The 22,944-nt window shown below is 44.1% G+C and overlaps 6 protein-coding genes across 8 annotated transcripts; 4 read left to right on the top strand and 2 right to left on the bottom strand.

The window, feature by feature from the left end:
- Window positions 1-373: 373 nt before the first annotated feature.
- LOC144215057 (catenin beta-1-like) lies at window positions 374-7,023 on the top strand. The gene is made up of 16 exons (XM_077743830.1): window positions 374-651; window positions 2,065-2,114; window positions 2,467-2,676; window positions 2,758-3,008; window positions 3,072-3,310; window positions 3,408-3,609; window positions 3,697-3,841; window positions 3,922-4,025; window positions 4,087-4,221; window positions 4,317-4,679; window positions 4,790-4,909; window positions 4,984-5,134; window positions 5,218-5,339; window positions 5,409-5,469; window positions 5,546-5,744; window positions 6,189-7,023. Exons 2-15 carry the CDS (start codon window positions 2,102-2,104, stop codon window positions 5,737-5,739), a joined length of 2,310 nt encoding a protein of 769 aa, XP_077599956.1. The 5' UTR covers window positions 374-651; window positions 2,065-2,101; the 3' UTR covers window positions 5,740-5,744; window positions 6,189-7,023.
- Window positions 7,024-8,541: 1,518 nt separating this feature from the next.
- On the top strand, window positions 8,542-10,993 carry LOC144214507 (myelin basic protein-like). Its single transcript, XM_077742930.1, has 6 exons — window positions 8,542-8,701; window positions 9,052-9,144; window positions 9,233-9,259; window positions 9,684-9,767; window positions 9,855-9,875; window positions 10,296-10,993. Exons 1-5 carry the CDS (start codon window positions 8,615-8,617, stop codon window positions 9,855-9,857), a joined length of 294 nt encoding a protein of 97 aa, XP_077599056.1. The 5' UTR covers window positions 8,542-8,614; the 3' UTR covers window positions 9,858-9,875; window positions 10,296-10,993.
- Window positions 10,994-11,092: 99 nt separating this feature from the next.
- Window positions 11,093-14,565, bottom strand: zbtb22a (zinc finger and BTB domain containing 22a). The gene is made up of 4 exons (XM_077742931.1): window positions 14,204-14,565; window positions 13,561-13,767; window positions 12,825-13,496; window positions 11,093-12,731 (listed from the first exon to the last, which is right to left on the bottom strand). Exons 2-4 carry the CDS (start codon window positions 13,753-13,755, stop codon window positions 11,742-11,744), a joined length of 1,857 nt encoding a protein of 618 aa, XP_077599057.1. The 5' UTR covers window positions 13,756-13,767; window positions 14,204-14,565; the 3' UTR covers window positions 11,093-11,741.
- Window positions 14,566-14,591: 26 nt separating this feature from the next.
- LOC144214504 (sodium channel regulatory subunit beta-1-like) lies at window positions 14,592-17,084 on the top strand. The gene is made up of 5 exons (XM_077742927.1): window positions 14,592-15,520; window positions 15,595-15,761; window positions 16,360-16,597; window positions 16,672-16,813; window positions 16,952-17,084. The coding sequence occupies exons 1-5, from the start codon at window positions 15,472-15,474 to the stop codon at window positions 17,019-17,021; spliced, it is 666 nt and encodes a 221-aa protein (XP_077599053.1). The 5' UTR covers window positions 14,592-15,471; the 3' UTR covers window positions 17,022-17,084.
- Window positions 17,085-18,008: 924 nt separating this feature from the next.
- On the top strand, window positions 18,009-20,707 carry LOC144214505 (sodium channel regulatory subunit beta-1-like). 2 transcript variants are annotated; one of them, XM_077742928.1, is made up of 6 exons: window positions 18,198-19,245; window positions 19,322-19,488; window positions 19,556-19,793; window positions 19,989-20,130; window positions 20,202-20,276; window positions 20,444-20,707. In XM_077742928.1, the coding sequence occupies exons 1-5, from the start codon at window positions 19,197-19,199 to the stop codon at window positions 20,269-20,271; spliced, it is 666 nt and encodes a 221-aa protein (XP_077599054.1). In that variant the 5' UTR covers window positions 18,198-19,196; the 3' UTR covers window positions 20,272-20,276; window positions 20,444-20,707. The 2 variants fall into 2 exon arrangements, with proteins under 2 accessions (XP_077599055.1, XP_077599054.1); XM_077742929.1 differs by lacking the exon at window positions 20,444-20,707 and having other exon boundaries at window positions 18,009-19,245; window positions 20,202-20,417.
- A 9-nt stretch (window positions 20,708-20,716) lies between these two features.
- naxe (NAD(P)HX epimerase) lies at window positions 20,717-22,619 on the bottom strand. 2 transcript variants are annotated; one of them, XM_077742925.1, is made up of 7 exons: window positions 22,473-22,619; window positions 21,888-22,058; window positions 21,709-21,817; window positions 21,529-21,639; window positions 21,348-21,458; window positions 21,135-21,282; window positions 20,717-21,063 (listed from the first exon to the last, which is right to left on the bottom strand). In XM_077742925.1, the coding sequence occupies exons 2-7, from the start codon at window positions 22,046-22,048 to the stop codon at window positions 20,864-20,866; spliced, it is 840 nt and encodes a 279-aa protein (XP_077599051.1). In that variant the 5' UTR covers window positions 22,049-22,058; window positions 22,473-22,619; the 3' UTR covers window positions 20,717-20,863. The 2 variants fall into 2 exon arrangements, with proteins under 2 accessions (XP_077599051.1, XP_077599052.1); XM_077742926.1 differs by having other exon boundaries at window positions 21,888-22,055; window positions 22,473-22,608.
- Between the last annotated feature and the right edge of the window lie 325 nt (window positions 22,620-22,944).

Here is a 22,944-nt window from a genome sequence, read left to right as displayed (position 1 = left end):
TCGTCCAGTACAGTTCAGGCTTATATTTTGAAATTGGCAATTGGGATGAACATACTTTATAACATTACATAATTTACTGCTGTTGATACATAGTGCAGTAAAAATAATTAGATTATAGCTCTCTTGAATGTCTGACATTCAGCTGGAACACTTTCTTCAGAATATTACAAAGTTCCAAATGACAAACAGTGGTAACTTTCCAGCAATAATTTGATGCTAGTTCAAGTCCCAAGTTCATAGACTGCACTGTAAATGACATGGCTCCCATAATTATGTCACTAATGAGTCACATTCCATACTAATGAGTGTACACCGACCTATTCAACTGCCTCAGCAAGCACGTCTAGGATTTATTTGGTGTGTCACGACACCTTTACACTATTTTATTTTTGTAATAGGAATAAACATATTCGTATTGAGAGATGATTTCAGAGCGATAACTTTGAGGGTGGCCCTATTTTTCCAAATTGCGGTAGAATACTTGAATTTTCCTCTCTCGCCATCTTGTTGCGCGAGCGTGCAAGCGGAAGCAATATCTCCGGCGGAGGAAGAGCGGGTGTGGTTCGTTCTAGCAGCTCTCCAAATTTTCGCCCAAGCTGAAGATTTTTTTTTGACACCTTAACAGGAACGACGGAGGTGCCACTGGATTCCGTAAGGATATCTCATTTGACACCATTGCCATTTAGCATGTTTGTCATCGCGTCACTTGTCAATTGCGGGAGGAAAATCATCTTAGATTTCGGGAGGGGATCTCCGGTAAAGGTTTTCAGATTTTGGGGTTGGCAAGCAGCGCGGCAGGTTTAGTATGGTGGCGCACGGATCTACTTTTCTGGCTCTAGCTAAGCTAAAAACTAGCAACAAATCTTCTATAAAAATCGTCTTTCTCTAAGATCGGCTCATTTCAGTGCAACCTCTTTCTCGAATCATTTCAATCAGACCCACTGTCTTCCACCATGGCTCTGAAACGTTCTATTTGTTTACGTTCAGCGCATTCGAAGTAAACCTGTTCATCTAGCTAGGAGCTAACGAGGATTACCCTAATGCTACTAAAACGGCAGACATAATGTCAAGACATTTAACCTCCCCGTGTGTGTGTTTGACTAAAGTTGTCATGGGTTTGTTTGGGTCATTTGTTAGTTGAGAGGAGGAGGTAGATTCTCGTAAGATCTAAGACGGGGGTCGCTCGGAACTTGGCCGTGCCTACGGGGATGGGGAAGGTGAAGGGGGAGGTGAAGGGGGAAGGGGCGACGACAAATATGTCTTTGAAGTGCTTTAGCCCTCAATGGTGAATTGTGCTAGTTCCCTGGAAATACCCACCGCTTTAGAGGTGGAGACTCGCCCTCCCTCCTTCTGATCTACTTGAGCCAGAAAAACAGACGTTTGAAGTGTGGGTGGGTGTGTGTGTGTGTGCGCGCGCGTGTGGGTGGGTGGGTGTATGAATGTGTGCGCGCGCGCGCGCGTGCGTGCGTGTCGCAGGTAAAGTGGTGCAAAGTGCATACAGAAGAACTAACTATTAACGACTAGGTGTTTAAGGACAAAGTTCCCAAGTTAGTCTAAAATCGACATTTCTCTTTTAAAAACTGTGTTTGACCAAGGTAAAGGGTGTACCTTAGGGATGAGACGATACGATTGTAGTCACGATAGCTCACATTACAAAATTTTTTTGTATTCACATTACAAAATTTTTTGTATTCAAGTGTCACAGTATATTGTTCTATGGCTATAGGAACACAAAACATCAAAAAGGGGGAAAGATGAGACGCCCATTTTTCATCAGAAACGAGTTTTGCTTCTTTTTCGTTCCTTCTTGGGTAGTGTTTGTCATTTTGTGTCAATCAATCCAATAGATTAAAGGTAGACAATTGGCAAAAGAAAGTGTGGTGATTTGAAAAAATATGTTTCCACAGCTAGATATGGCCACAGGGGGCCGCTGTGTGCTTGCTTGTTATCAATGCTGAAGATCTGACTCCAATATTGATCAAATGATGGGATTTTGTATCTATAAAGACTAGTGTTTTCCTTTTTGGTGACTTTTCATTTTTCCCCCCTTTTTCTCTCACACAGACCTAACTGCTGTGCAGGCCGAGGGCAGGCGATAACAATGGCTACCCAGTGTAAGTTTTGAAAAACCCACCATTCTGGAATAACCTTGCATGACATATGAATGTTTATTTTTGTGGAAGGCTATCCACAAACAAACCGAATGTACAAACTTGACATTTTAACTTCCAATGGGCGGTTATTGGGGATAGAATTTCAAACTAGTTTTTTTTAGACGTGGTTGTGCTCGGGGGAGTAAAAGCGCAAAGAAAAAAAAAGACGAATGATTGCTAAGGGTGTAACGTCAATTTCTAGTAATGTGTTGGTATGTAGCCTACCTTGCTTTTTGAAGGTCAGCGTTCATTCGGTTCCAGCCTGCAAATACAAAACAGGTTGAGTGACTGTGGCTCTTCTTTTGTTCTTTAGCTGATTTGATGGAGTTGGACATGGCAATGGGAGACAGTAAGGTTGCAGTGAGCCAATGGCAGCAGCAGTCTTACCTGGACTCGGGCATCCAGTCCGGAGTCACCACCACGGCTCCGTCTTTGAGCGGGAAGGGGAACCCCGACGTGGAAGAGGACGATCCCACTCTGTACGACTGGGAGTTCAACCCGCCTTTCACTCCTGAGACTGCAGGTAAACCTTGAGTTAGCTCAAATGTCAAACAACACGCCACCCAGTTGATCCCTTGGAATTGACACCATGTCCTGACCACAGACGTGGAAGGCTACGCCATGACCCGCGCCCAGCGTGTCCGTGCGGCCATGTTCCCCGAAACCTTGGAGGAGGGCCTCCAAATTCCGCCCACCCAATTGGACGCGGCTCATCCTACGGCGGTTCAGCGCCTGGCCGAACCTTCTCAGATGCTCAAGCACGCCGTGGTCAACCTCATAAACTACCAAGATGACGCCGAGCTAGCCACCCGGGCTATTCCCGAGCTGACCAAACTGCTCAATGACGAGGACCAGGTAAAGCGAAAAGGGGAGACCTGATGGAGCCCAAAAAGCTTCACTTACCCTTTTTTTCCTCAGGTGGTGGTGAACAAGGCGGCGGTGATGGTCCACCAGTTGTCCAAGAAGGAAGCCTCTCGGCACGCGCTGATGCGTTCGCCGCAGATGGTTTCGGCGGTGGTCCGAGCCATGCAAAATACGGGTGACGTGGAAACGGCTCGCTGCTCGGCCGGGACCTTGCACAACCTCTCCCACCACCGGGAGGGGCTCCTCGCCATCTTCAAGTCTGGGGGGATCCCCGCTCTGGTTAAAATGCTGGGGTAAGCACAAAAATAGACCAGCAATTATTATTATGTACAGTACTACCTGAAATTTTGAATTTTGTTCAAATTGACACATTTGTGACTTGTGTTGTAGCTCACCGGTGGACAGTGTGTTGTTCTACGCCATCACCACGCTCCACAACCTCCTGCTCCATCAGGAAGGAGCCAAGATGGCCGTCCGCCTGGCCGGAGGGCTGCAGAAGATGGTGGCGCTTTTGGCCAACACCAACGTCAAATTCCTGGCCATCACAACTGACTGTCTGCAGATTCTTGCCTATGGAAATCAGGAAAGCAAGGTGGTGTATTTGCCTCCTAATTTTTTTTTACATTTTTTTAAAGCCACATTTCCTCACCTCACCTTTGCCAACTTGTCTCGTCGCCAGTTGATCATTCTGGCCAGCGGTGGTCCGCAGGCCCTCGTCAACATCATGAGGACCTTCACCTACGAAAAACTGTTATGGACCACCAGCAGAGTGCTCAAGGTCCTGTCGGTCTGTTCCAGTAACAAACCCGCCATTGTCGAAGCCGGTAGGTTCAAACCTTGGGTGCGCTCCATCTCCTCTGGCGCCGTTTAAATGCCTCTGCTGTTCTGCTTGGTATGCACGTAGGGGGCATGCAAGCCTTGGGACTGCACCTGACTGACCCCAGCCAACGTTTGGTTCAGAACTGCCTCTGGACTTTGAGGAACCTCTCGGACGCCGCCACCAAACAGGTGACACCCTTTGAGTTAACCCGTGTAGGAGAACGTATGGAACTGATGGGAACTCTCTTAGGAGGGAATGGAAGGCCTGCTGGGGACGTTGGTCCAGCTGCTGGGTAGCGACGACATCAACGTGGTGACGTGTGCTGCCGGCATTCTCTCCAACCTGACCTGCAACAACTACAGCAACAAACTCATGGTTTGCCAGGTACGCCATTAATGCCGGCCGACCCCGCCGCAGTTAACATTCTATCAGCGTAATTGTCCCAGATGGAATTTAGTTACGACCTGACCTGTTCTTAGGTGGGAGGTATCGAGGCCCTGGTGAGGACAGTCCTGAGGGCGGGCGACAGAGAGGACATCACCGAGCCCGCCGTCTGCGCCCTGCGCCATCTGACCTCCCGCCACCAGGACGCCGAGATGGCTCAGAACGCCGTGCGCCTCCATTACGGTTTGCCCGTGGTGGTCAAACTGCTGCACCCGCCGTCCCACTGGCCGCTGATCAAGGCCACGGTGGGCCTGATCCGTAACCTGGCCCTGTGCCCGGCCAACCACAGCGCCCTCCGCGAGCAGGGGGCCATCCCGCGTCTGGTCCAGTTGCTGGTCAGGGCTCATCAGGATACCCAGAGGCGTACTAGCATGGGAGGCAACCAGCAGCAGTTTGTGGTGGGTCATACCTGTTTCAAAACAAAGTGTTAAATTGTCAACCACTAGGGGAAGCACCCACACACACTTCATCTAATTTAATGATTATAAAATTGATTTTTGCAATACAGGAAGGCGTGCGCATGGAGGAAATAGTGGAAGGTTGCACAGGAGCGCTGCACATCCTGGCACGGGACATCCACAACAGAATTGTCATTCGAGGACTTAACACTATTCCGCTTTTTGTCCAGGTGAATTCAGTTCAACTAGGAAATGTTTTTTTCTTCCTTCTCCTGACCACTAACAAGGTTTGGGTGCCGTCTAGTTGCTGTACTCTCCCGTGGAAAACATTCAGCGCGTAGCCGCCGGCGTGTTGTGCGAGCTAGCCCAAGACAAGGAGGCCGCCGAAGCCATCGAAGCGGAGGGCGCCACCGCGCCGCTCACCGAGCTCTTGCACTCTCGCAACGAGGGCGTGGGTAAGCTTACACGTTGACTCGCTTAAAATGCATTTTGATATGTCCCTAAGTCAACTTTTTTTTTGTGGTCCCACCCCACATAGCCACCTACGCCGCCGCCGTACTGTTCCGCATGTCCGAAGACAAGCCGCAAGACTACAAGAAACGCCTGTCGGTGGAGCTGACTAGCTCTTTGTTCAGAACCGAACCCCTGGCCTGGAATGAGGTGAGTTGGGAATTTAGATTTAACTCACTTTTTTGAATATTCTGGCTTTTAACATTATTTTAAATTCAGACCGGAGATCTGGGACTGGATATTGGCGCTCAGGCGGACCCGCTGGCTTACAGGCAGGACGGTAAGACTCCTCTGGTCAATTTGGAAATTTGACTATTTAAAAAAAGTAACTGAACTGAATTGCATTGCCTTCTCAGATGGAACGTACAGGGCTTACCCTGCCGCGGGTTACGGGCAGGACACCCTACTGGACCCCATGATGGAAGGGGGTGACTACCACGCGGACGCGCTGCCCGACCTGGGCCATCACACGGACCCGCTTCCGGATCTGGGTCACAGCCAGGACCTGATGGACAGCAACCAGCTGGCCTGGTTTGACACTGACCTGTAGGATCGGTGAGAGCCCCCACTTTTTGTTTGACAGCTAATAGGGCCGCTAGGACTGTTTTGATAGGCAAATCCTCTTAATAATTTTTTCCCCACTGGGAAGCAAACTAAACAATTTTTATATGATGTTATTGATCACCCACCTCTTCACACTTGAGTTGAGGATTTCCTGTTTCCTTTTTTCACTCGTTTGTCAGGATCAGAAACCATGGACCTGAAATAGATGGAAAAATAAGAAAAGATATACAAAGTATTTGAACAAAAACAACATGGCAAATATTACTGTACTTTATTTTTTTAAAGATTTTAGGTAGGAGGATTTAATATTCTTTTTAAATCAAATAAATTGACTATCAAAACAGCTTATGGCAGCCCTAATAGCCAATAATTAATGGATGGAAGTGCTTCACTATTGATCCTTATGCTCTTTGTTTTTCCCTTTTTCCTTTGCAGTTTTGTTCTGATAGAGCCTGCGTTGTGATTGGCCTGTAACCCGTATTGTCCAAAGCGGCATTTTGATTGGCTGTGTTAAGTTGCGATGGTAAAAGAAGGAACAAAAGGGGAAAGGGGGCGGGGTTAGATTTCTCAGAAAGTGCCTGACATCAGAAAACAAAGATGGTTTCCACGGGAGGGAATGTTTTGAGCATGTTGAAAAAGTTTGGGGTATTTTTTTTTTTGGGTGGGGGGGTTGTAAGTTGCATCCAAAATAAATGGAGACAGCCGATTGGTTGAGAGCTTAAAGTCGATAACGCTTGCCTGTATTATCCTTTTTCTTCGGTTCTACCTTTTTGTATTCTACTTTTTTTATTTCATTTTTTTTTGTATTGCTCATTTTCTGTTATGGTACTGACCCAGCTTGCCTTCTCACAAGCCATCTTAATTTTGTCTTTTTTCATTTTAACAAACGTATATTACATGTAGTGTTAAGTTATAGTGATATTATACGACTATTTTTTTCTTTCTTTTTGGGGCTAGTGAGCCGAATGTGTAGAACACTAATAATCAGTTGTACTCTGACTTTAAAATGTAACATTGTGTAGTTTTTTTTATAATCAAAAGAGAAATTAATACATTCTTAATGTGCGCGATAATAAGCGGTGATCGTCAGTGTCACGTGTTCGAGAGAAGAAAATTGGCGGGGAATTGTTGAGGAAAATGTTTTATATGCATTTGTTGCTAGGTTAGCATTTTGTATGCTAGCGTCGGGTGTGTTAGCATCGAGAGTCCTGCTAGGTTTCTTTGGAGACGAAGTGGTGATACGACTGAGGAATAAAGACATTTTATTTCATTTGGCTTCTATTTTTTTGTCCATTTTAAAAGTCGAACAATGTTTTTGACAAGGTTAAATTAGTTATTAATAATAAACAATTGGGAAGAAGGGAATTTAAAGTGCATTGTTAAAGTGCAAATTTAGGATAGGCCATTCAAAGTGATGTAATTATCCAGTTTATATTACTAATAATCAATGTTTGAGAAGTATATTTTAAATTACAAACTTATCAGCTACCTTTTGATGATTCCTATACCTTTTAATAGCCTAAATGTAGCGCATAAAATCCAAGTTAATTGTATTTTAATCCCACGAAACCTATGTTTCACCCCTTTTGACCCGGTGTGTTTTCGTTGAGTTGGTACAGATGAGAACATGGCATGACACCATGAGGTCAAGAAACAAAAGGCGCTTCCTCCGGCCACTGAAACAATGGCTTGTGGTATCACAATGGCCGCTTTCATTTGTCTCCAAATAAAGAGAGAAAGTGTCTTTTAAAGGCCTTCATCAGATCGTTGCTCAAAAAGTCAGCGATTCTATCAATGTGTAACGTCATGCTAGCTAATATTGTTTAACCTGCACAATTCCAATAAATTGATTTCACATTTATTCTATTCTAAACTTTATACTGTGTTATATATTTTTTAAATGATGAAATTGGGGGACAATATCTGACTTCTGTAGTTGAATTTTGAAATTAGTTATACATTTTAATTAAAAAAAAACTATTCGACATTATTTTTAGATTCCCAAACATTTAAATTTAATGAAAGCTTTCAGGCACATTCTTTTCTCTCGAAGCGTAGGAGCAAAGAAGTGATCTCTTTCTTGCAGCTAGCTAGCCGATTTAGTGGGCGTCTGGCCGGAACGCCGCATTCCCTCCCGCCAGCGTTCGCAGATATCTCTCTCTTTCATTGTGCCTTCCTCCTCCGACTTGGCATGGCGTCGGCCCACTTTCTACATTCTCGCTTTCGGACACAAACCCTCGTGTGTATGGTACGATAGGACAAACGGGACTGGTCCACCCCATTGTCACGTTTGCTTTCTCCTCAGCCAAACTGATTGATTGCTAACTCATTTTAGGGTGTTGATGTTATTTTTTTAAATGACAATGTCCTATTAATATTTTTTAAATCACAAAAGCCCAGGTATTTTATTTTGAGTATTTGCTAACTTTTATTGATCAACATGAATTTATAATTTTACGCCAGTTGAATAGAAAACAGAAGAATTACCTAAAAATGTCAGTCAAGTCATTCACATTTTTAACCTGATCAAAAGTTGTCTGTTTTTAAATATGACTATCGCAACCGTAAAATATTATCGTATGTATAACTGGCCACGGCCCATTTCCTGGGTCTTTTTTGGCCAGACGTCTATTAGCGTCAATGGCATCCAGTGAGCGATAAGGGCAGGGTCAGTTAAACAATAGGCGCAACGGAGCGCGGGGCGACTGCCACGACCAAAGAATGCTTGGACGGATGCCAAGGATGGAACTTGACCCCCCCCTCCCATTAACGAATCGCAACCCCGTGGCTGGGCGCAACTGGACAGGGTCGGGGCCATACCTCGGCACAGACTGACGAGTCGAGCAAGAAGACAAACGCAAATGGCCACGGCGGGCGCTTCCAAGAACGCGGGACTCATGGATTCTATCACCAAGATCTTTGGAGGGGAGAAGAAGAAGAGGAGTAAGGTGGGGAACAGAAAAACTACCAAAAAAGAAACTAAAGCTTTTGGGTAGTATTTGATTATTTAGTAGTATTGAGTAAATCAATGGCATTTTTAGAGTATTTTAGTCAATCAATGAGTATTTAGTTCACTTTTAGGGAGCATTTTGCTTAATGACTTAAGACACTTTAGGGCTTATATCACTTGATCTAAGAGTACATTGAAAAAAATGAGGTATAGATAGTATTTGAGTGATTTTAGGGAATATTTTGTAGTTACAAAAAAATATGAGCAGGCTTAGACGAGTAAAGTAACCACTTGTAATCTAAACTATACAAAAAAAATGACTACTAGTATTATTATCTTTTTCTAAAGGGGTCCTTTCGGGGTCACCTGGCCACGTCACCCCAGCAGTCCGCGCGCCGCCGGACCAAAGAAAATGCAGTGGTCCAATTCTTCCGCAACATTGTATGTTTGATTTATTAAGCTAACGATCTGTTGATCTGATTTTGTTCATTTTTGAACCAATTTATTGACTTGACTGACTCTTTTGCAGGTTTCCTCACCTCGCCCTAAATCAAAGGTTAGTGAAATATCCCTAGTCATGCCCCCTTTTAACTACTATATTTTTCAAGATCTACATTTTCAGAGCCACTAAATTGACGCAAAGATACTTTTTAGCTCACGTGACTTGTTTCTTTTTCATGTGCAGTGGCGGGAATTCTTTGGCTTGGTATGTCGACGATGCAAAGACATTATTTTTAGATTAATTTATTGCATGCGTGGATACGTGGTTTTTAAATGCATGCTTTTGGACATACAATGTTGCTAACAATCAATCTTTTTTTGGGAGTTTTTGGGTGCTTTCCTATTTTAGATCTTTTCCACCAACTTTTAAGATTTATTTTTTAGGTTTCTTCCCTGGGACGACGACATACACTCAAGATTTTCGATTTAAGAGTCCTCTAACCCAATTCTTCGTTATATTTTATTTTATTTTTTGGTAGGTTTCTTCGCCACGCCCGGAGAGCACAAAGTCGCCAGTGAGACGACGCAAGGAACGGAGCACGCTGTCCAGACTTTTCAACCTGGTGAGCAAAACTCAAATGCTGTCTCCCCAAAAAAGTTATTTTTGAGAGTGAAAAAGCTCACCCTTGTCTAATCTGTGTTTGCGCCAGTGACGCTTTCATCCAAAATCAGTGAGTAGCACAAATCACTGGTTATTTTTCACTATTAACTTTTTTTTAAATCTCTACATTCATCAATCTAATGTTTTAAAGTCATTTTTCTCTCTCCATTTGGATGAATCCCACTAAATGTGATCGATTATCATAGCTAATGATCATGCCATGTTTTTTTTTACTGTAAAGTCCCTGAAAAGCAAAGATAAAGCCTTCTAAAATTATATTTTCATTTTTAGTTATCTATTAATGACTATTTAGAAATAAAACTACAGTAGAAATGGGAGGAAGGGTGCAAAGTAGGAAGTATATTGATATAATTTCATTTTTGGGGCGAAAGAGAAAACATTTTAAAGCTTTTAACTGACTTTACAGGGTCTCTAGATTACTATCTCAAAAGAAGTACTTGTTAGAAATTTTGTGGCATCTGATTGGCAGGGAGAAAGCAAGACCCGCCCTCCACCCAAACGCTGGAGCACCATCTTTTGAGCGCGGCCTCCTAAGTGGCAACATGGCCCCCAAAACCCAACGCGTGTGTTAATTCACTAAAACTGAAGTTCACTCACCGGCTTCCAGATTGGACGTCCGTTCCTGTCGCCGTCGTTGTCGTCATCGTCGTTGCCCTCTCTAACATTTGCCGCAGTGGAAAAAGTTCCCTCTTGATGTTGACTTGGTGCTATGTGTGTTGTCTCTGGTTATTTTTTGCTGTGTTTGTCTCACAAGGTTCTATTAAACAAACAGGAAAGTACAATTATCATGACCACACTTCAGTTATTAATCATTGACGGTCTGAAGTGAGTGATTTAGTGAATGTGCCCTTTATCATTGCACTTTTTCGCACTAATGGCTATTTTGAAAGGCGTAAGGTTACGTTTAACGGAGTTGGCGGAAAGAACGAGACGGTCATTTGTAAGTGATTCCCAAGTTTTAGGTGGAATTTGGAATGTAAAGTGCACGTTGTTTGCTTCAACAGTGTTGTCATTTCTATATGTTTTTAGAAGTCTGGAGTCAAATTAATCTTTTTATTTGATCCTATTTGTCAAATGTTGAATGTGGAGTCTAAGTGTAAGTAAAAAAAACTTTGCTTTTCAGTTTTCCAATGTCAATTAATTCATTATTAAATGTTTAAGAGTCTTAAGTGTCTTTCTGTTCTGTGTTGATGAGTACCAAGAACCGGAAAATGTGACTCCTTTTTTTCATAGACTAAAACTACCTAAATTTAGTAGCTCGACTAGTTAGGATGGAATGCCGTCCTCCAACTTTATTTAGCAGTTGCAATGTCAACAAAACAGACCACTAATGAAATGCAAAGGCACAAGAAATGATCAAAATACAGAAGACAATAATTGGCTTTGTTTTTAAAACACAACATTAGGCACAATCTAATGAAAAAGCCAAGTGAAAACTTTGCCAAGATAACGTCATCAGATTCCACGTCTTTGCAACACAAACGCTTATTGTGAGACAAAAGCATTCTAATTCCTTATATTGTGAAAAATATCTCCTATTTGAATTTGACTCAAACTATTCCAGAAGTTTTACTGCAAATGGAAGGCAAACAAAATGTGCAAATTTAGGTTTTGAAAACAAACAGTAGTAATAGTAACAACACAACTCACCACTGAAGTACTTAAACAGCATCAATATCTGCATTTTTAGACCAGAGTTTAGGACCCTTTTTGACAAAGGCATAAACCACGCATATATTCAAATGTCAGTCCTAGAGCCATATTGACAATATAGAAGGGAACATACATGATAATCACTGGCAGTACTTGATGCCGATAGACGTTCAAATCCATTCTCCAAGTTGAAATGGACTTGGACGTCTATCCACGACAAGGCGAATTCCATGACACTTACCCTAGACTTACCGATTTAATACTACGGCCTCCCGCTAAAGTTTCCTCCGGCTTCCTCTTTGTAAACGTGAGCGCCGGCTTCTAAAGGTTGAGTCGGAAGCTCCTCCGCCATTCCCGTCACGCTTCCTAGCAGGCCGCTCACGGCGCTCACGCCGTCCTCCATTTCTCCCTGAAAGTCCACTTCTTCCACTTTCACTCGGCCGCCCACGGAGAGGAACGCGTCCACGCCGTCCAAGCGGTACGTGTGCGCGTCCTCCCGCGGGGCGGCGGAGGAGGAGGAGGACGCCGACCTCTGGCACCTGGCTTGATGTCGGAGGAAGCTATCCCGCCAGATGATTAACTTGCCGCAGACGCCGCACTCGTGCGGTCGGAGGGCGCCGTGGGTTTTCAGGTGCTTGGTGAGGTGGTGCTTCATCTTGAAGGACTTGTTGCAAAAGGGGCAAGCGAAGGGACGCAGGTTGAGGTGCTGCATTTTTACGTGACGGTCGCGCATGCTCTTCAGCGTGAAGGCCTTGCCGCAGTGGCACAAGTGGACTTTCCCCGCCGAGTTGGCGCCGCCCGCCACGGCGTGGGAGGAGGACGACGATGGCATCGGGGGGGAACAGGGAGGGAGGGGGAGGTGGCGGGCGGAAACGGCCAGGGGCGAGGCGTCGGGCGACGCCCAGCCGCTCTCCGAGGCGGCAAAGTCGGGCGACGTCGGCAGCGGGGGCCTTTGGGGAATTTCTCCCATTTGGTCATACGTCTCCGTGTCGAGACACCGGAGCGCCGGTTCGGCTTTAGCGAGCACCTCCGCTTGGTGCGCTCTGGACTCCGACCAGGCGCTCGCTTGCCACTGACCTCGGTTTAAAATGGCGGAAGGCTCCCCCAAAAGGCTCTCGGCTCTGGCCCAGGGAGGGACGGAGGACGGCTGCACTTTGTCTCGGATGTCCGCCAGACTCAGCCTCGGCAAGGCTCGTCCAGAGTCTTCGTTGGCCGATAAATCGGCCTGCGAGTCCCCTGAAAAACATAAGCACTTTCTATGTAAATATGACATGATGAAATATACCCTTGCAACCTTCCTGGATTTGTATCAAATTTTGGTGGGTAAGCTTGCAGTCAAATGTACTGTAGTACCTGTTTGCGTAAAGCCTTCCTTCTTCACGGCCGCCTCTTCTCCGACACCTTCGTCGGCTTCCAGCTCCCTCCTCTCCTTCTTCCGCTGCGTTTCACCACCCTCGCGGCCCAAGTTCTTCTCGTGCAGAGACCTGACCTTCTGCCTGAACGTCTCCGAACTGGGGCCAGCTTGAGCAAAATGTCCGCTTTTGCCGCGGCACGCGTCTTCGTAGGAGGCCTCGTCGCCCTCTGCGTACGAGAGGGAGTCGACTCGTGAGTCGGCCGAGTGTTGCAATAAGGTGGGCCGCGAACTCCCCCATCTTGACAACTGCTGCGGGCGCCTCCAGGTCGCCAAGGGAGGGAGCGCGTCGGGTTTGGCGTCCTTTCTCCTTCCCTCTCTGTCCAAGTACAAACAGTCGGTGCTGCTCGGCGACTGCCGCCTGGCCTGAAGCGTGGAGATGTCGGGTTGCGTGGCCTCCTGGGCGGGCCGGGGTCTCTTCAAAATCTCGGTACATTTGTCCACTATGTGCCACATCTGCAGGAAGCTGGCCACCGTCACGTAATTGACGATGTCGTCGTGAACGATGCTCAGCTGGCCCGTGTACGCCGAACTCAGCACGCTCTCAAACGCCACCGGGTCCATGACGGATGGGAGGGAGACGGTGGTCACATTTTTCAGCAATACCTAAGAACGCCACATGACATAAATGAGCAAAATATGAGACGACAGATCCTAGTTTTGAGTCTACCTGGTCGTGAAAGTACGGCGACGATGCGGCGAGGACGCAACGGTGGGCCTTGAAAACTTTTCCTTGCACGTGGATGGAGAGATCGCACAACCTGCCCTCCTCCCGTTGCCGATTGAGATTGTCCAGAACGGCCGCTCGCGCAGATGGGAAACACACCTGCACCGTTAAGGCAGGAGGAACGGAGCTCGGGTCCATGATGACTTCTTCCTATGGGCAAAGACAAAAAAAAGTTTGGTGGTTGTTCATGTACAGTGTGGGAATGAGTAGCCATATTTACAGTCACTGAATGACATGTTGTACACACAAACTAGAGCCATTGTTCATTTTCTTCCTGGTTTACAGTATTTTGAGTGGTAATATGACAAATGTACAGCTCAATTTTAGGGGAACTCTGGTTCCGTGGTAGGCAATTAAAGTTTTGCAAAACATGCATACACAGTAAATAAACAAGTAGTGCAACTAGCATCAAGAGCTAACTAATAGTACTTAATGTTAGAAACTCGTACTTGCCACGGTTAAATAGCGTTGCTAATGAGCAAAACCCTCAATTGTCGATGTATGTAATTCGACATATTGCGACTTTCAATCAGGTCATTTTTAATGAGCTTCAAACGATATGTAGTTTGTAGTAAATCCCACTTACCTGCGCTTAATTGTGCGCTCTTATTTGGAACAAATCACCTCTCCGTGCATGGCCAAAACGCCCGTTAATCACAACTTGTGAAATGTTTGCTTGGTGGGTGCTGCGTAAAGAAATGAACGAAACACGATGCTAACAAATTAACAGCAGCTGTTTGTGTTTACGTCGCTGATTCGATGATGCTAAGCGGCTATGCTAAAGGGTACAAAATTATCCAATATTAACGACGTTCAGAGTTAATTATCCAAATGACTGCCTTTTACTCGAATATCATGTAATTCTCTCCAAAGTGATATTTTTTTTTTCACAATGAGCGTCAGACAGTCACCATGTAACGCTTGGATCTAACACAAGATGGCGCATTTTGTCATCTGGTCCTGCGATAGATTTTAAAGGGCCAGTTCACCTTTAAATCCCAGCATTATTATTGTCTAACGAGTCCTTGGGGGGTCTTTTTTATGATCCTAAACGTATTAGACGGACAAAGGACTAAATCGGTGGTTAGTGATTGAGCGAGATTCGTGGAGATTAAGAGGGTTTGGATTACAAGCAGCTGCTACCGCTGACTGTTGCGCGTCTGGATTTACCGCAGTACATCTGCAGCATCAACAGTGAGCAGCAGAGGAACTGCAGCAGGCAAGGAGATCGCGCCAAGGACGTCCTGCATCTGTCGCGGCTTAAGCTTTCCGCTTCATCTGGCCGACCATGGATTTATTTGGGCTCGTGCAGGGTGACATGAAATGCCAGCGGCGCCGAGGATTTCCACTGACCTGCAAAGGCGTCTTTGATAGCTGAGGATCCTTGCTTTTCATCCAACGTTCATCGTGGGATCGGGACGACACGTTTGCCCTCTGGACGATAAGTAGGCGATCCCGTTCGGGTGACCATTTCTATTGCTGGGGGGAGAAACGGAAATTGTTTTGATGAGATTAGAAAAAAATGATGTCCTGATGTCAAATGTCAGCCCAACAAGCTCAGGGAAAAGCTAATCCAATCTCAAGGTGAAACTTTGGAGGACACTGCGAGTCGTCGCATGAATTGGAATGTAACGCATGCTTTTTTTGTAAATAACCACAGCGGATCTTTAGCAATAATTTTTTTGCAATAAGCATCAGATTCGCTGGAAACTGACTTGACTTGAGCCAAAGAAGTGGACTTCGGTTACGTTTTGCACATTGTATCACTGCTAGAGCTATTCCTAACTAGAATGCACTTTATCGGAACATTGGATTAATCGTTGAAGAAGAAGTCACGCAATCTGAAACTGTGCCATGCCTGGGATGCAAATACTCGTCTTTTTAGTCTCCTGCGCTTTGCTGGGTGAGTTACTATCTTATCTGAAAAAGCCCAGAGTGAACGTTACCCCGCCATAATCTGCGCTTTCACGCCGACAGCGCACCGGGGCGACGGAGCGTGCGCGGAACCGGACTCGGACACCGAGGCGGTGGTGGGTCATGGCTTCAAACTGGGCTGCATCTCGTGCAAGAGGAGAAGCGAGGTCAAAGCCACCGCCACCGTGGAGTGGTACTTTAAACCTAAAGGGGACGTGGATTTTGTGCAGGTGAGAGGATTTGCCAGAGGCCGAAAAATAGCGGGCGGCTTTGCCAGGGTGTCTAATCAATATCTGCGAAATGCGGCAGTGTTGACCTGATCCGGTTGTCTCTTAGCGTTGGGTGAAAAAAAATGGAAAATGCCATGAGCTTTGCAGATCATAGTTCTGGACAATAGGCCTACCAAAATGATATGAAACTTTCTATGGATATTTTCGGCATAACGAGACCTGTTTCTGCAATCCACATTTTGGCCAGCAGGTGCGCCCAAAATGCAACGACCTGCTATATTGATATTGATAGCACCAATCGGCCACAAGATGTCCCTATTTCCACTTCTCCCTGTCAACCATACGTCATACATGCAAGACATTGGAAAAAAACAACCCACATAATCCGCTAGAACAGACAACATTCTTACAAATATCTACATTACTAAATTGATCCTCCATATTATGCTAATGTCTTACATTTGAGCAAAAAATGATGTATGCTACTGGCATTCTTGAACATGTTTACACTCAATTCTTCACCATTTTTTTATCTAAACACTAAAACCATGCAAGGACCAACGTGGGAAAGAAACATAACTAACATCTTTGTCATCAGATCTACTCCTACAGCGAAATGGGCCCCACCATTGAAAACGAGCACTTTATGGATCGTTTGGACTGGAACGGGAGCAAGAGAAGCAACGACATCCAAGATGCATCCATCTATATTCTCAACGTCACCTTAAACGACACGGGCACGTACCGATGCTTTTTCAACCGCATCCTCGCCTACGAAAGCTACGAGTACACCACTGTGGTCAGTAAGGTGGTCTACCTGACTGTGGTGGAAAAGGGTACGCCGTGCCAGTCGCTAAAAAGGGCAGTAGCGTTGCCGTGTTTGCCGAGGCTAAACTTTCTTTCCTTGCAGCTACCCGAGGTACGGCGTCCATCGTATCGGAGGTCATGATGTACGTATCCATCATCGGCCTGCAGGTGTGGCTCCTCATCGAGATGATATATTGCTACCGCAAAATATCGGCGGCGGGTGAGGAAGCCTTAAGAGAAGCCGCGTAAGTATTTTTTTTCCTAAGCTAATTTGTCCACAATACTCAATATCCTGCCTGAATTTACATTGTCTATCTATCTATGTATATATTTCTATCCTAAACGGGTGTCACAAACCTGTCAAACCTCCATTTTCCCTGCAGGAATGCAGAATATTTAGCGATCGCCTCTGAAAGTAAAGATAACTGTGCGGGTGGGCAAGTAGGAGACTAACAAAGGTATACTCAAAATTAAATCTGAACAATAATATATTTTCTAAACTCTTCCATCTTATTTTCCAGGCTATCACCCACCTTCCTAACAGCATGACAACAACTTGTGGAAAAAAACCATTCCACCACCATATCAAATCATTTTTTGTTCAATCTTCCTCAATTCAGATCTAACTTTCGGAGCACAGAGCGAGCTAGCAACACTGTGAAAATAGTTAGCCACACACAGCAAAGCTACACTTTTATGACAACCCATTATGCAGTAATGAGCCATTATTTCAAATCGTACACAGTACTATGTAGATGTACTATATAGTTATGAGCTAATATGCAATACAGTGGGAGCCTGTTTGAAAAGATAAAGCTGTGACAAACCATTCAGCAATTGAGTTCCCAATTGACTATTTTGGGGGGTAATGAATGGAGCGCTAGCGACAATTAGACAAGTCATAAAAGAGGTAGATTGGAAGCTCCTACAAAGACCACAAGCACAGAACACTTAAGAATATTTTCTCACCTCCATCGTTTGCGGGTCAACATCATATTAGCATCACTGTGAGTTTGGCTTCCAGCTAGCATCTCAGTGGACTGTCACCATCAAAACTGCAATGAAAAAAAACATTCAGTTTTACCACATTTGCCCTGCTAAGTTCTTCAAAAAAAAAACCTGCAAGCCTCCTTCAAGGTCAGTCATAAACTAATTCACCCTGGGAAAGATACATAAGGTATTTTCCTATTTTGTTACCTATATGTATAGTCAATTGTCACGCATACCAAAATTGCAACTAAAACATTTGTATATTAGGAGTGCACTTTATGTAAACCGCTAACTGTCAGCATGAGTCAAACCTTAAAAAACTGGAGACTAATAAAAATTAGTGGCACTCACCAAATGTGAGCAGTTTTATTTGTCTAAGACATAAAATGGAGGCGCCAAGATTAGCACAAGACAGCAATTACATGCTAATTGCTAAAATGGAAGATAACTAGGAGCACCTGCTTACTTTTCCTTGGTTTTCGACAGCTTGCTACAATTACAAATGACTTTCGGGTCTAGGGCAACATTTAAAAGTTCGGGTTATTGTAATACTAAAAGTTTCATAGTTTTACTTCCAAAACTTGATAAAAACAAAATAAATCGCCCAATTCAAAACAACAAATACGACACAAGTACCCCGCCCAAATCAAACAGTCTCTTCTTAAAGGGCCAGTACACCATATCTCTCACAGACCTGCTTTTCTAAAAGTATTTTCCTCGCTTCGGTGCCAAATGTCCAAGCAAATAAACAAACCAACCATAAGTAAGTTGTTTTAACGGAGCCACAAGAAAAGGCTTAGCGGAATAAACGGTGACAAGTGCGCATTTTCCGTTTTACCGCACTGCATCAATAGCATCCTGTGAACTGGGAGGCAGAGGTGCCGCCGTATGTGGCGCAGCAAAAACACTACACGGATCAAACGGGAAGCATCCTTTATTATTTTTCCAACGCCGTTTATGGACTTATCAGCGTTTTGGCAGATAAATCTGCAAGACGAGCGCGAACAAAGAGATTTTTTATGCACCAGGATTTGTTAGATAGCGGAAAATCCACGTTTTCCTCAAAGGTACCATCGTGAGGGAGAGGACTACATTTTCATCCGACGAGGCCTCTAATTGACCACAGTAGGCGATTAAATTCACATTTAATGTATTCATAATCTTTTTTTAAGGTGGAATTATTATCGTTGTGGATTTATTGGAACAATTCTTTCATTTGGTTTTTAATTTGGCGAGCATATATATTATTAACTTATATGTACGTTAGCATACAAAAAAAAAACACGTTATTAAAATACTCCGTTTCTACATGTTATTCAGCACCTTTAGACATTATTGCTGAGAAAGCAGCATTGAAACCTCAGGAGAAATATAATTGAATCTTGAGACACAGTCATCCTATGTCTAGCTGTTTTCAAAATAAATCTAAAGGAGCACTTTAGTTATTCCTTTTTTAAAATAAAAATCGTCTGCTATTTTCATTCAAGGGCTTGCATGAGTCAAAATAAGTACAACAGTTTGGTTTTGGGTCGTGCATGTGTAATTATTAGGCTATAAAAGCTCAAGTGGATTTGAGATTGCATTAATAAAAGCTAGTTTTGAGGCACCTGATTTCAAAATAAAACCCAAATCTGTGACATGCCAACAATTGGAGTACTACTTCTCCTCTTCTCCTGCGCGTTATTTGGTAAGTGCTGCGTCTTCCGCCTGGTTTCTGTCTGGACGTTAAAGAACATGAATGTACCTTGTTGTTGCGCCAACAGCGCGCCCGTGTCATGGGGCGTGTGCCGAAGTGGACTCGGATACGGAAGCGGTGGCGGGCAAAGGGTTCAAACTGGGCTGCATCTCTTGTAAAATGAGGAGCGAGGTCAAAGCCAGTGCCACCGTCGAATGGTACTTCAAGCCTAAAGGAGAAGAAGAGTTTGTGCAGGTGAGAAGAAATTCAAGAAGAACCCCCCCAAAAAAGAAAGCGTCCAATGTTGACTGTGTCTTTTTAGATTTCCACCTACAGCGAAATGGGCTTCATTGTCGAAAACGAGCTCTTTGATGGTCGTCTGGACTGGAACGGGAGCAAGAGGAGCAACGACATCCAAGACGCGTCCATCTACATTTCCAACGTCACCTTCAATGATACTGGTGTTTATCGTTGTTTCTTCACCCGTACTCTCTTGTACACTAACTATGAGAACACCACAATTATCAGGAAAGTGGTTCACCTCAACGTCGTGGCTAAAGGTAAATGCACCATCCATTAGGACTGGGAGGGGAAGCTTTTTACGGAATACCCAGTGATTTTACAGCGATTTATTTATTTTGCTGTCTCATAAAGTTAACACTCCAATTTCTATTACAAAATCGGCCATCAGTGTCTTAGCAAGTAAATATAATGCCAAAATGAACATAAAAATCCACCTTTTTTCCCCACAACAGCCACCAGAGGTACGGCATCCATCGTGTCAGAAGTGATGATGTACGTCTCCATCATTGGCCTGCAGGTGTGGCTCCTCATCGAGATGATATACTGCTACCGCAAAATAGCGGCGGCTGGCGAGGAGGCCTTAAGAGAAGCTGCGTGAGTATTTTGTTAATTTTTTTTTATTCTCTTCCAAAAAACCTACTATAATGTTTATTATCTCACTCCAGGAACGCAGAATATTTAGCGATAGCATCGGAAAGTAAAGACAACTGCGCTGACGTCCAGGTTGGAGAATAGCAAAGGTGCGTCAAAGTAACCTAGCATCATAGCTAAAAACCAGTTAATGTAAACATTTCTTCATTATTATTATTATTAGATGTATGCTAAAATGTGCTATCTGTATCGGGAGAAAAGAAAATAATGGTATGGGCTCAACAATTGTTGAAATATGTCTAACTTTTCTACACAGGCGTCCATTTTGGATCTAACTGCATGAAAACAAGTTGGGAAGAGGAACAGACTGCATCCTCATTTGCAATCCAGTATGCACTAATTAGCCTTATTGCATTTACAGTATTTAGGTCGGCTTGTTTTTATGATTTGACTATTCATATGATATGCGTAACACTGCCTGTGAGAAGGTCTTTTTCGGGTTGTATACATGGAAGCTTTTTACTAACGCTGACTTGGAAAAGAGACTATATGGATGTTACTATGTATAAAATAGAACGAGAACTGACTGTCTAGGTTCAGTGACACTTTAAAATGTACCAATAAAAGGAGAAAAATTGAACAAGTTGATGTTTCATGTCTACTTTGACAGTCAGATGAAGTAAGATATCTGTATTTTTCCTTAAAGCTGACCCGAGCGCAGTGACGTTTGTTACCGTTACAATTTTAACACGCAGTCTGTTTCGGGGTAGCGAGGCAGATTGAGCTGGTACTTGGCCTCCAGGGCGGGGGGCACAAAGCGGCCCCCCAGGTAGTGGTGACGTCCCTTGAAAAGCTTGGCCGAGTTTTTGGGAGCAGTGAGAGAGACCAGGGTGTCCGGCTGAAGGCCGTCAACACTCCCTTTCTCCACATCCCAACCTAAAAACAAAAAAAAAATCCACTTCAATTACCATTATTAACAGTAGCAACCCCATTTTTTTAACAAGCACCTGAGGGTATGTCAATACTCGCGATGGGGACGGTGGTCTTCTTCAGGACTTCCACGATGGCCCCAAAAGGCTCTCGTACAGCCCCCTTAAAACTAAAACCAAAAATGGCATCGATGACCAGGTTGAAGGCCTCGTCAATTACTTCCGCCTGGCAAAACAAAAGGCCGTCAAACATTCAACTTGACCGGAGCCAAAATGTCCGCCGTGTCTAACCTCGGGCATCTCTGTCAGAAAGGGGATGTCCATTTTCTGGCACTGGGTGGTCAGACCTTGAAACAGTGCTTTGTTGGGTCTTTTCGGGTACAGGATGGATGGTTCGTAACCCTAAAAAAAAACAATAACAAACATAAGAATCAGAGGGTGCATGAGCAGAGAGTAAGTGTGGGACACTTACGAATAGTTTCAGATGCCTGGCGCAAACCAAACCGTCTCCTCCGTTGTTACCAGGTCCGCAAATCACCAATACGGTGGGTTTGGGTTTAACCAAACAGCTCAGCGGATACGCCTTCGTCGGGAAAAAAACAATTCAATTCTACCAGCGGAACACCCAGAAATGATCATCGCCCGAGTTTACCCTGGTGATAGCCGTGGCGCAGCTAAGACCGGCCAGCTCCATCAGTTGATCCACACTGAATCCGTACTCGGTGAAAAGTTCTTCATCAATGCGCTGCGCTTCCTCCTGTCTAAAAAAAATGGCAGATTGTAAAGTGACATCACCAGTGGTTATGAGTGACACAAATTTGTGAAACTCACCCGAGGTATTTGATAGTATGAGCCATGGTGGAAGCAGGTTGGCTAACGTACAAGTTGTTAGGTAAAGGAGACAGGGGGCATTTCCCTGTTTGGGCAAAGATGGCGGCGGCCCTTGAAGTCACCAGGAAGCCGATGCCAAAAAGGGTCCGCACGCTCAGCATTCAGATGCTTCTGGAATACAAAAATAGTAAATATGCTGCATATAATGGAACATTGTTCTTCTTTATCTTTTCTGTAAGAAAAACTAAAGGATTTGGTTTCGTTTGTAAATAAATGGTCAAAACAACTATCGTCTATATTTAGCCAAAGTCATTTTTAATACATTATGTATATCTAAATGTACTTTTGAAAATGACTTCAAATGGATGATTTAACACGTCTATTTTAACCCGAATCTCCTTAAACAGTAATTCTGCAGACACAAGAGAAGAAAAAAAGTCTAAATGTTAATAAAAAGCTATTTAATAGCGAACTTATGTAGTACATTTTAAAAGGTGGTCGTGGCAATTTATGTAAACGCTAACAGTTAGCATAAGTCCTTTAAAGCTATCCGAAGTTTATATATTTTTTAAAAGTTATACTCACCAAAGGCACGCTGTTTTCACGTTAGCATACAATATTTTCAAAAATTCTATGAAAGTGGGGCAAGAACAAAGTTGACAAAACAATGACAGCTTGGTTTTGATGTTTTAAGACTAATGTGCCAGCAACAATTTACTTCCTCGTTAGGACCGGAATAAGAACGGTGTTCATATTTCAAAACAAAAGTGGCCCCTTGAAAGGAAGTGCGTGTACTATCAAAATAATACAATTCTAGCAACATAAAGCTAAGGGCTAATGGCAATATTTAGGATGCAAATACAGTGAAGATACATCCTTTCTTGTGCAACTAGGGAAGAAAAATATAGTAAGAATAATCACATTTAGCCTATTTAAACGCATTGTTATTTACAGCAAAGTTCATAAATATTGGGACAGAAACATAAAGTTGACCTTTGCCCTTAAACAACACCACAGTGCATTCAAAATAAAATGACAAAAGTGCAGAATTTCTAAA

The sequence above is a fragment of the Stigmatopora nigra genome, chromosome 21 (assembly GCF_051989575.1).
Source record: "Stigmatopora nigra isolate UIUO_SnigA chromosome 21, RoL_Snig_1.1, whole genome shotgun sequence".
NCBI classification, from domain to species: Eukaryota; Metazoa; Chordata; class Actinopteri; order Syngnathiformes; family Syngnathidae; genus Stigmatopora; species Stigmatopora nigra.
The sequence above is the reverse complement of the archived record's forward strand: the minus strand, read 5'-3'. Positions and strand labels throughout refer to the sequence as shown.

Coding starts and splice junctions, on each gene's coding strand:
- LOC144215057 (XM_077743830.1), top strand. Junction 5,135..5,217: donor CTCTCGCAACGAGGGCGTGG/GTAAGCTTACAC, acceptor CACCCCACATAG/CCACCTACGCCGCCGCCGTA. Junction 5,470..5,545: donor GCTGGCTTACAGGCAGGACG/GTAAGACTCCTC, acceptor TTGCCTTCTCAG/ATGGAACGTACAGGGCTTAC.
- LOC144214507 (XM_077742930.1), top strand. CDS start 8,615: ATGGCCACGGCGGGCGCTTCCAAGAACGCGGGACTCATGGATTCTATC. Junction 8,702..9,051: donor AGAAGAAGAAGAGGAGTAAG/GTGGGGAACAGA, acceptor CTTTTTCTAAAG/GGGTCCTTTCGGGGTCACCT. Junction 9,145..9,232: donor TCCAATTCTTCCGCAACATT/GTATGTTTGATT, acceptor ACTCTTTTGCAG/GTTTCCTCACCTCGCCCTAA.
- naxe (XM_077742925.1), bottom strand. CDS start 22,048: ATGCTGAGCGTGCGGACCCTTTTTGGCATCGGCTTCCTGGTGACTTCA. Junction 21,818..21,887: donor CATACTATCAAATACCTCGG/GTGAGTTTCACA, acceptor CATTTTTTTTAG/ACAGGAGGAAGCGCAGCGCA. Junction 21,064..21,134: donor GAGTATTGACATACCCTCAG/GTGCTTGTTAAA, acceptor TTTTGTTTTTAG/GTTGGGATGTGGAGAAAGGG.
- zbtb22a (XM_077742931.1), bottom strand. CDS start 13,755: ATGGACCCGAGCTCCGTTCCTCCTGCCTTAACGGTGCAGGTGTGTTTC. Junction 13,497..13,560: donor CGCCGTACTTTCACGACCAG/GTAGACTCAAAA, acceptor TGGCGTTCTTAG/GTATTGCTGAAAAATGTGAC. Junction 12,732..12,824: donor TTACGCAAACAGGTACTACA/GTACATTTGACT, acceptor TTACATAGAAAG/TGCTTATGTTTTTCAGGGGA.
- LOC144214504 (XM_077742927.1), top strand. CDS start 15,472: ATGCCTGGGATGCAAATACTCGTCTTTTTAGTCTCCTGCGCTTTGCTG. Junction 15,762..16,359: donor GGGACGTGGATTTTGTGCAG/GTGAGAGGATTT, acceptor CTTTGTCATCAG/ATCTACTCCTACAGCGAAAT. Junction 16,598..16,671: donor CCTGACTGTGGTGGAAAAGG/GTACGCCGTGCC, acceptor CTTTCCTTGCAG/CTACCCGAGGTACGGCGTCC.
- LOC144214505 (XM_077742928.1), top strand. CDS start 19,197: ATGCCAACAATTGGAGTACTACTTCTCCTCTTCTCCTGCGCGTTATTT. Junction 19,246..19,321: donor CTTCTCCTGCGCGTTATTTG/GTAAGTGCTGCG, acceptor TTGCGCCAACAG/CGCGCCCGTGTCATGGGGCG. Junction 19,794..19,988: donor CCTCAACGTCGTGGCTAAAG/GTAAATGCACCA, acceptor TCCCCACAACAG/CCACCAGAGGTACGGCATCC.